Raw genomic sequence first — 12,811 nt, forward strand, 5'->3', positions numbered from 1 at the left:
TTTCTCGAAAACTATGGCACTTCAGAGGGAGCCGTTTCTCACAATGTTTTATACCATCAACCTCTCCACATTACTCGTCACCACGAAAGTTTTTATGCTAATAAATATTTTGAGTAATTACCAATAGTGTCCACTGCCTTTAAGCTCCAATTCTTGTGATACTCGGATTGTTGAGCAGACCCTCACTTTGTCACTGAACCCCACCAACATACACTAAAATAACGCAGGTCCACCTTAATATCAATGTGAATCGTCTACTTCTGATCCCTTAGTGAATCGCACCTCATCCCTATACTTCAAGTGGTATGGTCCTTGTGACCTGAGTAGGGGTTCAGCAGGGTCAGTGACCTTAGGGTCATCATAAACAGTGGAAATGATGAACTCTCTATTGCCACTTGGCTTGTATGACGCAGAAGGACCAGTCTTGAATTGTTTCTTTTGATTTAATTTCTTGCCGTAGTATCTAGAAAAGAAAGAAAACAATTATTTCATCCAATTTATTTACCAATCTAAAGTACACATAGAAACAATGTAACTTACAATGTAACTTTTACCCAATTAATAATCAAAGCTTGGTTGACAATATTTCTGTGTGGAAAAAAACTTAAAAAGAATGAAAGATACCAGGACAAATTTCTCAACCAAAAACTTTCACTCATAACTAGAAGTAAATTAAACTTGGAGACAATCTCCACTGGCTTTGTAAGTTGGTCTGTCTCTGGTAAAATTATATTTTGTTAGAAGATATAAAGTAGCATGATATTTTGTACGATGCTGAAATTTAAGAGAGGTTTTAGAGTTAAAAGACGGGTATCTGGGAAAAAAGTAGAACTGCCAGACTTGTTTGGTTGACGGGTTGTTGGTCAATGCTAAAAAGACTGAACTCGTGGGTATTTTGAGCCCCAAAGCATTTGACAGACCCAAAAGAATCTCCATTTTTCTTGGGTTGTACACTATTCAGAAAGCTACCAACATCAAACCCTACCTACCCTATGCCTCGTTTGTCGTGCATCTTTTGTCCAATGTTGTCCAGTGCTTGACTCATTCCTTTCATGGTTTTACCGAGACCCTCTCCCTCTACCCAACCTTGAGCCTCCATAAGTTTCCTGCCAATACCCTGAGAGAGTGAGTATAACACAAACATAAAATTATTAAGGTGGCGATGTAAAGATCTGCTTTGTGAACTGAAGTTTTAATAAAGTCCAGTTCATACTTTCCGCCAGTACAAAGCAAATTGTTAGGCCACAGTGCTGCCTTCGCAGCGAATGTACTACAGGAGTTCAGCACAGCTCAACTTATTCATTGCAAATTTGTGGCGCCAAAAGTTGTATCACATTCGCATAAAGTATCACCAAGGCTTAACTTTTTAGATTTTTAAAAGATATCATATTTTTAAAAGATATCATATTTTACTACTTCACTTAACATGCTTAAAGGAACAAACAGATGCATAAATGGGACAGGACCAGCAGGGATGACTGTAAAATCAACACAAAGTCCTAAGATGTCATAATAAAAAAATATATTATCAATTAATAAAATCAATCTATCATTTGAAAATGTTCAAACTTGTAAGCAAATTTAAAATTTAAGTGCATATAATATATCAAGGATATCACAATACACATTTATATAGGGAATAATGCAGGATATGACAATACATTATTAAAATAAGGATGATTGAAAAGAATATGATTTACATACAGCAAATTAATAAGGCAATTGGAAATTAATCAAAGAAGTTATAAGTGAGAAGTAGTCAGGCTCTAGCAGTTAGAAAAAGGGAGCAAAGAAGAATATTCAAAGAACAACAAAATAAAAACAATGTGCATCAACTATTCCTGGAAGTTGACAGGATGAATGAGATGTAAAAATGGACAAGTACTAGCAATAATAATACAAAACAATTATATAGTGAATAATGCAGGATAATAATGCACAACACAAACGATAAACCAATGAAATTTATATAGCAATTTGTAACCAAAATGTAGATTGATACATGTGTGTCACTCATTAAAAGTCCCTTGAAAAAGTGAACGGGGTAAGCTCAATGAATACGTTGAATTGGTAAGTCATTCTATAATAATCATGCAACGAATTTTAGGCTCTTTGACTGTACAATTTTGTAGAAACAGTAATTTTTGTCGGTAGTGATTGGCTAGCAAAAAAAAAAAAAGACAATCAAAAATATGAAGAGCTTTGATTGAAAAAGAGGAAATTTAACTTAATTTTATAACCATTTTTATAACGCAAATTTCACAGAAAACAGCCCTGGGTATATGAGATACAATCGAATGATGACATTTTTTTTTTTTTATGTGCCTCTACCGTACTTCTGACATAATAATATGGACTTATAATGCGCACATCTCCAGAAAACCGATCAAGGCGCCTTAAAAACCAACAAGAGTGGCACGTAAACTGATAAACAGTAAGCAGACGAGTCCTGTATCAGGCAGTCTTTTGAAAACATTCGCGTCCTAAATCCAACCAGTCTGAGTTCGAGCCCAAAGTCCTCAGTGTTAAAGGAACACGTTGCCTTGGATCGGTCGAGTTGGTCTTTGAAAAGCGTTTGAAACCGTTTTTTATAAAATGCATATGGGTAGAAAGATGTTGTAAAAGTAGAATACAATGATCCACACAAACATGCCTCGAAATTGCACGGTTTTCCTTTTACCTCGTCGACTCACACGGTCGGCGGCCATAAATGGCCGACCGTGTTAGTTCACACAGTAAAAGGAAAACCACGCAAACTTCAAAGCAAACTTGTGTGGATCATTGTAATCTACTTTTAAAACATCTTTCCAACCATATACATTTTATAAAAAACGGTACAACTGCTTATTGTGGACCAACTCGTCCGATCCAAGGCAACGTGTTCCTTTAAGTCCGAGTCCAAGTCCCCGAATCATTTGGTTTGAGTTTGAGTCATTAATCAAAAAACAATTACTCGAGAACCCTTTTGTTTCCTGAACTTACTTTGGTATGTCTTTCAAAGCATCCGATCGGCCTGTCTGCTTGATCCATATCTTCCGTTCTTTGCCCTCTCCTACTCTTGTTTTGTAACAGTCTCAATTCCCTTTTCTCCTTTCTTTTCTGTGTCTTGGATTTAAAGACGCTAGTGTTCGCCATACCCAGCTTCATCGCTCTCTGTCGTCTCATATCAAGGGAAGCTCTTGCGTCCATATCGCCCCCATCTTTAATTGGAAATCAAAAAGATACAAATGTCAAATCTCCAACATAATTTTGTAATAAATCATTGTTTTTTACGGTAAGTCAGTCTGTCCCGAGCCAATCCATGTATAGTATATGGCTCATAGGCCAGTGTTTATCCAGTTTCCTTGGCATTAAACAACTAGGAATATTTCTGAACCAATCCCCGGCAAATCCATCGCAGGTTACTCCCAAGCTCTCGCCGGTAACCATTCAGGTAATTATGATATACATGTAGTGCCTTGCTCAAGGACACAAGTGTTGTGGCTAACCAGCCTTCAAACCCCTCTTTTTGTATACTACAGAACTAGAGTCCATCAAGTGTGCTTCGTTTAATTCAGCAAACTTTAATAAATGTGCGTTTTAAGAAGGGAATTTATTGAACAAGTGTATGTACTTGAAACAGAAATTTTCACAACTATAACTGGTACCAGAATCAAGCTTACAAACGGTAAAATTTAAGACTCTTTGAAACTTTTGTGGTGTCCATTTGAAAGCAGCCCTCAATTCGACCAGCGGTTGGTATTCGCTGTACCAAAGGCAAAGTAGACATGCTTTTAATGATTTTTAATCAACATGCATTTCAGATGAAATGATTTTGCAGGAACCATTTTTATAACAAGGAGGCTTTCGGAAAAAAATACATACCCCCCTGTTTCAGGGTCATTGACCGTACCTTTAAGTGCACATTGTTGCAAGTAGCAGGGCAAGCACCCTATAACTACTTTGATTAAATCCACTTCATTGTACAATGCAACATAATCACTTGTTGTATTTAATGCATCAAGGTCTGCATTTCAACTCTGTTGCACTTTGTAGTATTTTTATAGCAGGGTATGTTGAGAAACTTACTTGGATCATAATACGCACTCATATCTACATCCCAGTCATCTGACGTTTTCTCATCAAAATCTGAAAGGAAAACAAATCTGACATTATTTTTTTCTTTTCGGTCCGAAAAGGTAGAAATAATAAATATATACATAAAGAAAAACATTGTACAAGTGTAGGAAGTAGACATGATGAAACCTGTAATGAGAAGATGAAGATGCGAATAGGTCTGAAATAAGAAGTGGGATGGATAAACCTACATGTTTATTAAAAGTCAGGAAGTACTAAACCTAGCTATATCAGAACTGACAATAACTAGGGTGTTGTCAAAGGTGTTGCTAAGACTGTCTCTACCTTCAATGGTGCAGTGATCCAGCCCTAGCAAAAGCTACCAACTTGGACACAGCCTGAATAAGCCAGAGTCTGAGTCAGAGTCTTTAGCTGACATGACTCAAGTCAATTCTGAGTCACCAAAATTGTGACTCGAGACGGACTAGAGTCGGAGTCCTACAACTCTAGATGTGTTCAAACCAGAGTCTAGTTTTGGGGCAAGATGTTCTCGTTGAGTTAGTAAAACCTCTATTATTTGTCTATGGTAATACCACAGTCCCATTCACTCAACGCTTCACACTTCGCGACTAGTCTACCGATAGAGGGCATTTTTTGTTAACCATGATCCAGCCAAGAACAGTTTTGCGTGTGGTGTGGTGGGGTGATCTGGAAGTTCTCCAAACAGCCCGCAAGGGTCAACGGTTGTGGGTTCGAATCCCACCCGAGTAATATGCCTGTGATGTTTTTTTTTAACAGAACTCGGATAAGTCCCTAGTATACATGTACAATGCTAACACACATCAGTGTGTATGGTTAAAAACCTGAATATTCTTTATCCCCTAAGCAAATTTTACATCTTTAAATCAGCCCCCTATCGCTTGATAGTAATGTGGGCGGCGAGGAGAAGTGGTGCGGAGGATCGTGACTCATAGTGAACAACCATGTCTTGTACCAAGACTAACCAGAGTCTACTGTAGGAATTGAATGAAGCGTAGTACCCACCTCCTTCTGCCTTATCCCAATATGCAGCGTCTGTATAGAACACCAGACCACTGCTTCCTTTATCCCATGTCACCTCCATGTCGTTTTCAAACAGTCTCTCTGTTGTTCGCTCCTGATTGGTGACGTCGTTGTGTAGAGCTTCATGTCGCTCCCATTCCTCACCAGAATCATCATCCTAAGGAAGGTACCATCATCGCACAAAGTTATCATTTATTTTCTTCTTTAAAAGGTAGGGTCATGGTGAGTAGTCCAAAGCTATAGTTACACTGTACACCTTTTAAAAATGTACTTATTAGATGTTGATTTGTACTTTCAGAAAGCAACTGAAAGATACTGGTTTTTGACAAGTACTCCAACATGTCCTTAAGAAGTTTGGTTTACAACAGCTGACGGTTTTCAACCATAAAATAGCCAACTCTTCAATCAACTTTACTTCGTAAGCTTAAGGATTTGGGTATTTTTTCTAACACAAAACACAATGTCCACAGATTTACATTAAACTTACTGTTTGAAGATAATGATAATACAAAGCTTACCTTAAATTATTAGTTGCTGAGGTGCTGAAGTTTTGAGAAATAAGTAAAAAAGAAAATACGTTTTTAAAAGCTAAAATAATTTTCGTCTCATGATCAGTGAGACAACAATTATTTTCATGACATTGTTTTACTCATTTCTCAAAAACCACAGCACCTCAGCAAGTAATATTTGAAGGGAAGCTTTCTACTATCATTATCTTCAAACTGTGTAAGTTAAGTGTAAATCTGTAGACATTGTGTTTTTCGTTCTACAAAAGTACATAGACCCTTTAAAGCAGTTATTTGATGATGCTGGAATTTGGTTTTATAATAAGTGTTTATTCGTAGATGAGAGGAAAGTTTACAAGGGGCTAGACAAATTGAACCTCTAACCTCGTCATCTGCTTCGGGCCACGATTCATCACAGTCTCTTTTCAAGCCACTTCCCATTCTTTTGTTTTTCAAATGTTTTGTCATTCTCATCTGTTTGCGAGTTCCTGAAGCAAACTTAGCGTTGTCATCATCAGTGTTGTATATTGCATGTCCACGTGCCGTCAGCACAAGTTTGTCTCTTTCCATTCCAGGGAGAACCTCACCATAGTACTCAAGAGGAACACTCCCATATCTTTTATTCGTTCGACTTTTAGGGAAGACTATACCAAGTCTTTTGACGACTTTAGGTGGGAGACGACATTCTCTGATAAGTTGGTTAAAGACTGAGGTACGAGTGCCGACATTGCCACTCGGCATTATATCTGGAGGGTTAAGCTCTTCCAATTTCAGGAGACTTGACATCGGGATTGCATCGCTGATGGTTTGAGCTTCCAGTAGGTCTTGTCTTCTCCTTCGAGTTTTTAACTTCGGCGGAGATTGTTCTGTTTCTATAAAAATAGTAACATACTTAAAATAATTAAAACATTACAAAATAAAGCGCTGTCAATTTTAAAGCCAAACTGCAAGCTGCATGGCACAGAATATGCTCAGTGATTGTTTTCAGGGATTTTATCTGGTTCACACCAACATTGTTGTTGTGACTTAATCGAACCGTCCCCTGAATTACGGACTCCAGAGCCATAAATCAGAACCCAAAACACAAGTCCAGTACTATCTACTAAAATGTGGGTATAGAGCACAAAATAAGGAATGACCACGTGACTCGACTCAAAGTGTAACAAACTTGTCTGCATGGGGTCAAACAGAAAAATCATGCAATGAGCTGTACATTTGTATAGACCCAGTACCTGGGGTCTGACACTGAGCTGTACTCCTTTTTTTTCGAAATTTTGTCATTAACGATAATGACAACATTTTGAAAAAAGGAGTACAGCGCCCCAGTTACTGGGTCTTATTTGTATGCAACAATCATCATCTAGTTTGAGTTTGAATTTAAGGCAGTTAAAACCATGATGGCTACTCCTGTATGTGCCGAAAAGGAAAACCAGGTTAAAATGGTATATTTCCTTTTTTTCTAATGTAGATAATTATCAGCAAATATGTAGCTGCATAACAACAAACATTAATTTTGTCTAAATTCTACAAAATAAATGGATGACTTTCCATTTCATGCCACCACTTTTTCACTCATTTTTACAATAAATAATAAGGGATATCACTTTGAGGTAAATTAGATACTATATTATTTCATATCGAATGAAAAAGTGGTGGCGTGACACCAAAACTTTTCCAAATAAATCAGCAAAGTTCTAATTTAGTATTTACATGTATTGATAAAATGAACCAGAACTTTACCACCATTTTCTATCATATCGAGCGTTACTGCCACTCTTATCCGGGTGATGACGCAGAGTTGTGAGATTGTGTTGCCTTCTTCATCCATCCAGTTCTTTTTATTGTACATCGCAATAAACTCGTTCAGTTTAGATTCATACAAACGAATTACGCAACATGTCGTAGTCTCTTTATCATGTTTATCATCAGTCTGGGAATCGGCAACTTCAAATTCTTGTTCTTGAGCGTGTCTTTTCTGGATTATTTGTTTATCTTCATTAATTTGTTCATCACTTGGATTGTACTCCAATGGTTGCCTTGGAAAACCCTCTTTCTGTATTTGTTCCTCATCGAACGTTCTGCGAACAGTGGATGTGTCAAGTGTGCTCGAAGAATTCGATAGCGCGGTTTTCATCTTGTTAGCCGCAGTGAAACCCGCCGCCATGGCCGCAGTGTCAATGACGGTTGCGTCTAATTCATTTCTGCACCATTCGATAAAATCAGGTTTCTCTATAACTTTACGCTCGGGACGATGCTTAAAATGAAAACAATCAAATCCTCCAACTTCAAGAAATTGTGAGAAGTAATTTCGAAGGTGTTTAGAGTGGAGTTTTATTGGAATATTAGACACAGCAGCGTAAACAATTTCATCACTGTCTATGGGCGCCGCCATGATGAAAAGATATTCCTTTAAAACCCCTCGTTCTATAATTGGTATAAAGTATGGCAACAATATAAATTTATAGCAAATAATAAATAAAATTTTGACTAAATAAAATAAAGAAATATCTTTTATATTTATATTGATATGTAAATTAAAATGATCTTTATATTTTTAGCTCATTCAGTTAAATATATTTTACGAACTAATTATTCTAAAGTGTAACCTTTGCCCTTGCTATGCATGAATGTTGACAAACTTCAAACAACACGTGTTTTGAGTAAATTTATTGAACAAGTTCTTGTGCATTCCTGTACCAGCGAGACACTCGGATCATCGTTTTACACGGGGATAAACACAGACAGAGGTATGATATTCATTGCAGTTTTTTATTACCTAACATGCGCTAAAAATACTTCTACTACTAGTAGTACTAGTACTACTAGTCCCACTTGTTCGTTGTTGTGTGGCCAAGGGTAGCTGATTCTTGGCCACGGCCACACCACCACAACGGACAAGAAGTGTTTTTAAATAAAATAGGTAGGGGCTTATAATATTATAATGGACTTCGTGTGGTATCCTGGTGTCATGGGTTTTCACATTTTTATAGTCTAGAGTCAGTAAGGCCAATAATAAGGTTTATCGCGATTCAGAAACACAATGCATTGTGGGAAGGAATGAGGGGCAGTTTCTATGCAGTTTCTACGACTTGCGCACGCAACGCCTATACCTTTGTGTGGTTCAACAGCGTCCTCTCTTGATATTTTGCTATTCGCGATAAACCTTATGACAGAGTTTTTCTGTAGGTAGGATAACAAGTAACAGGAAAAATTGTTAATATTTTTTTTCCCCATACAGGTACAGTCCCATGGCCATACGGGCTCCCATACACCTCTTTTTAAAGGAACACGTTGCCTTGGTGGATCAGTCGAGTTGGTCTTTGAAAAGCGTTTGTAACCGTTTTCAATAAAATGCATATCCGTGGGTAGAAAGATGTTGTAAAAAAGTAGAATACAAAAAAAATGATCCACACAAACACGCATCGAAATCGCACGGTTTTCCTTTAGTTTTACCTCATCGACTAAGACGGTCGGCCATTTATGGGAGTCAAATTTTTGACTCCCATAAATAGCCGACCGTGTTAGTTCGCAAAGTAAAAGGAAAACCATGCAATTTCAAGGCAAATCTGTGTGGATCATTTGTATTCTACTTTTATTTTGTTTAAACATCTATGTTCCAACCAATGCATTTTATAACAAACGGTTATAAACGCTTTTTATAGACCAACTCGTCCGATCCAAGGCAAAGTGTTCCTTTAATACTTATAGGAAAATTGTTCACAATCAAAAACTAAATGATTTTTTTTTAAATCATCTATCAAATCTTTTTACAATGACACTTGCACTTTATCGTGTTTTGAAATCTTAAAAGTTTTGGTTTTACGTTGCGAGAGATAGTCCGCTGTTTATTAAGCTACTATTTATATAGTGCTAATGCATGCACGACATTCGAGCGACATCATAATGTTTACAATGGGTCCGTTTACAATTAATATGAACTATTTGGAGGCATTTAATTTTGAATAACTAACTTGTGTCAATCAGCCTCCTCAGGAGGATCTGCATAGCCCCATAGTTCTAAAATGGCGCCCTCTTGTGGATTAACCTCTGACGAGGCATAAACTTAAGATTAAGAATGCATGTCAAGGCGTGTGATAGCTGGTCTCTGCGTACTCCTAGATTTATGAGGTTCGTTCCGCTATCATGAAGAATATACATGTAGCTGAACGAACAGAGTTCTAGGAGTTAGTCTGTGCAGTGGGGTGGGACAACGTTGGGGGGGGGGTTCTTGCTGATGTAGAGAAATGGCCGTAATCCTAGATTTGAAATCAAGTCCACCTTACTCCTTGCTTGCGCTTTAACTCTTTGCCTTTTAACGCTAATAATAGCATCATGCTAGTATAGAGTTGAAAGGAAATCCCAAAAATATGGACCAGTGCAAAAGCTGGGGACAAGTGAAATGAAAAGCCAACTGGTCTTGCTTTTGGCTAGTCACTGAAAAAAGTTAAACTAGGCAAACCCTGCTAAACGTACCACTGGCCACTCGGCCTCATTATTATTATTATTATTTACACGACCATTTCACAAAGAACAACAACAATACATGTAATTGCAAATAAGATAGTAACAGGAAAAAAATATTTCCACCATGCATACTTTTTATTTTAATGAAAAGCCTGGGACATTGCAAATGGACACTTAGGATTATACAACCATGTATTTATGTTGTCTATGATAAATAATGTAACAGTAACTCACAATTAGATCCAATTGCCATAACTAATGCATTTTTTATACTCCTGTTTTGTTTCTGTTTAAAGGAGAACATGCCGCAAGGAAAAAAAAGAAAACATGCACAGGCACCAGGGAAAAAGAGTAGTAAGCATGTTCATCAAAAGAAGGGTACCGGTGGTGGTGTCCAGAAAAAAGGTATAAAGAAAATAATGGGGCTACACATACATTGGTTTCTTCAGTTTTACTTGGGTTGTATAGACGATGTGACCTGACGTCACTTGAAAACTATAACATGATTCGCGCGCATACCGCTGGGTAAAACCTTTGTGTTTTGGCAGCCAGCTAGAAAGTGTATGCAATGTTACCCTGACTACGCGTCGTTTTGCCCGGCCAAACATGACGTTTACAGTGTTTTGTCAACAGAGGGCGGTTTGAATGTAAACATTCAGTGGGTAGACTGACATTATGGGTAGACTGATATTGGGATGATAAGTTTTTATAGAAATTAAAAATTAACTTTCAGAGTCTGTTGATTAAGCAGGATGGAGCTTGGAGGAGAAGGGTTCACATTTTACTTACAGTCTTAGTTATTAAGTTGATGCTTTTGATGTTGATTTTCAGGTCGCTTTATTGCTCCTAAGAAAGCCAGTGTCGTCAAGCTGGCCAAGCTGAGGAAGGTAAACATTTCTTTCTTAACAACCTGTTCTGGCTGAGTTTAATACTTGATTGGTAGACTTTTCAAGATGCCCATTTACAGATGTCTAACTTGTCAAGGAAACTTACCATTATGATAGTCTTATAAATGCTTCTGTCAAGGAAACTTACCATTATGATAGTCTTATAAATGCTTCTGTCAAGGAAACTTACCATTATGATAGTCTTATAAATGCTTCTGTCAAGGAAACTTACCATTATGATAGTCTTATAAATGCTTCTGTCAAGGAAACTTACCATTATGATAGTCTTATAAATGCTTCTGTCAAGGAAACTTACCATTATGATAGTCTTATAAATGCTTCTGTCAAGGAAACTTACCATTATGATAGTCTTATAAATGCTTCTGTCAAGGAAACTTACCATTATGATAGTCTTATAAATGCTTCTGTCAAGGAAACTTACCATTATGATAGTCTTATAAATGCTTCTGTCAAGGAAACTTACAATTATGATAGTCTTATAAATGCTTCTGTCAAGGAAACTTACCATTATGATAGTCTTATAAATGCTTCTGTCAAGGAAACTTACAATTATGATAGTCTTATAAATGCTTCTGTCAAGGAAACTTACCATTATGATAGTCTTATAAATGCTTCTGTCAAGGAAACTTACCATTATGATAGTCTTATAAATGCTTCTGTCAAGGAAACTTACAATTATGATAGTCTTATAAATGCTTCTGTCAAAGAAACTTACCATTATGATAGTCTTATAAATGCTTCTGTCAAGGAAACTTACCATTATGATAGTCTTATAAATGCTTCTGTGGATGTGGTTGTTTTCATAGACAAATCCTATGTATTTCTTGTAAATTCTAGCCACATCTTAATTAAATTATATTTATATTCCTACTGTTTGCAATGTGCCTTTAGGCATGAAGTGCATGGCTTGTACATGTATGAAGGCATGGTTGACTTGTGCGTAAAGCACTCTTCTCCCATCACTGTGGTCCTGGTTCGAATCCCAGCTAGGGCCGTATATGCGAGTAGAGTTGTGACACTAAGGTTTTTGTCCAGGCCCTGCGGTTTTCTCTTCTCTGGATAAAGGAAACACTTTTGATGCATGGCTATAATTGCTCCTTGGTCGAATAGTGGTTTGATGTGGCTTGCTGGGAAAGGTACCCTCGCATGCCTGGTGCTCAAACATTATGTGGCCTCATACTTTGCAATTCAGCCTCTCAGATGCAAGTGAGGCAGACAAAAGGGCCTATGAAATGTTTACTATTTATCATGTACATGTAACTCTAGCCCTAAAAATTTCTTCCATTTGAATTAATCAAACTGAGAATGGGAGAATAGTCTGGCCCGATTATGGTCGAATTGTCGAATGAGTTATTATGATTACCACTATACCAGGGTACTAGGAGAAAAAGGCGTATAAAGTACTTTTACTTGTCAAATTTGCCAATCCTGCAGTCTTTTTCAATCAGTTTTAACGCTGTACTTCTTTTTCATGTTTAGAATCTTGAACGAGCTATCGGGAGTAACATTGAAAAGGAAGTTGTTGCCATGGCAGCATCAAGAGAACCCAGACCGCTTACTGTGGCGAGTCGTCCAACTCCAGATTTGAAAGGAAAGACAAGTTCCAAAAAGAAATAACACTTCAAGACAAATAGAAATGTACATAGATGTAATTACTTGGGGTTGAACAAAGAAAAACTTACTAAAGTGGGACTCAAAACATTGGCCACTGGATTAACATGGCAGTGTTGTACAACTGAGCTATAATAAAGCCCTATGTTGGCGGTGTCCCTATTTAGTCAATATCTTTGTTCGAGGGTGCCAGTCAGAAGCCAT

The 12,811-nt window shown here is 37.3% G+C and overlaps 2 protein-coding genes across 3 annotated transcripts; one reads left to right on the forward strand and one right to left on the reverse strand.

Moving 5' to 3' along the window:
• Positions 1–78: 78 nt before the first annotated feature.
• On the reverse strand, positions 79–8,016 carry LOC117290996 (G patch domain-containing protein 3-like). Of its 2 annotated transcripts, none has more exons than XM_033772595.1 (7): positions 7,368–8,016; positions 6,009–6,496; positions 5,101–5,275; positions 4,069–4,128; positions 2,983–3,200; positions 990–1,117; positions 79–463 (listed from the first exon to the last, which is right to left on the reverse strand). In XM_033772595.1, the coding sequence occupies exons 1-7, from the start codon at positions 8,014–8,016 to the stop codon at positions 241–243; spliced, it is 1,941 nt and encodes a 646-aa protein (XP_033628486.1). In that variant the 3' UTR covers positions 79–240. The 2 variants fall into 2 exon arrangements, with proteins under 2 accessions (XP_033628486.1, XP_033628485.1); XM_033772594.1 differs by having other exon boundaries at positions 7,365–8,016.
• Positions 8,017–8,249: 233 nt separating this feature from the next.
• LOC117290811 (leydig cell tumor 10 kDa protein-like) lies at positions 8,250–12,811 on the forward strand. Its single transcript, XM_033772373.1, has 4 exons — positions 8,250–8,371; positions 10,385–10,493; positions 10,920–10,975; positions 12,476–12,811. Exons 2-4 carry the CDS (start codon positions 10,391–10,393, stop codon positions 12,611–12,613), a joined length of 297 nt encoding a protein of 98 aa, XP_033628264.1. The 5' UTR covers positions 8,250–8,371; positions 10,385–10,390; the 3' UTR covers positions 12,614–12,811.

This window comes from Asterias rubens, chromosome 5, assembly GCF_902459465.1.
Source record: "Asterias rubens chromosome 5, eAstRub1.3, whole genome shotgun sequence".
Taxonomy (NCBI): Eukaryota; Metazoa; Echinodermata; class Asteroidea; order Forcipulatida; family Asteriidae; genus Asterias; species Asterias rubens.

Excerpts from the sequence above, each read along its gene's own strand:
- LOC117290811 (XM_033772373.1), top strand. The coding sequence starts at position 10,391 with ATGCCGCAAGGAAAAAAAAGAAAACATGCACAGGCACCAGGGAAAAAG. Across the intron at positions 10,494-10,919 it reads TGGTGGTGTCCAGAAAAAAG|GTCGCTTTATTGCTCCTAAG; the intron begins GTATAAAGAAAA and ends GTTGATTTTCAG. Across the intron at positions 10,976-12,475 it reads AGCTGGCCAAGCTGAGGAAG|AATCTTGAACGAGCTATCGG; the intron begins GTAAACATTTCT and ends TTTCATGTTTAG.
- LOC117290996 (XM_033772594.1), bottom strand. The coding sequence starts at position 8,016 with ATGGCGGCGCCCATAGACAGTGATGAAATTGTTTACGCTGCTGTGTCT. Across the intron at positions 6,497-7,364 it reads CGATATGATAGAAAATGGTG|AAACAGAACAATCTCCGCCG; the intron begins GTAAAGTTCTGG and ends CTATTTTTATAG. Across the intron at positions 464-989 it reads CACGACAAACGAGGCATAGG|ATACTACGGCAAGAAATTAA; the intron begins GTAGGTAGGGTT and ends TTTCTTTTCTAG.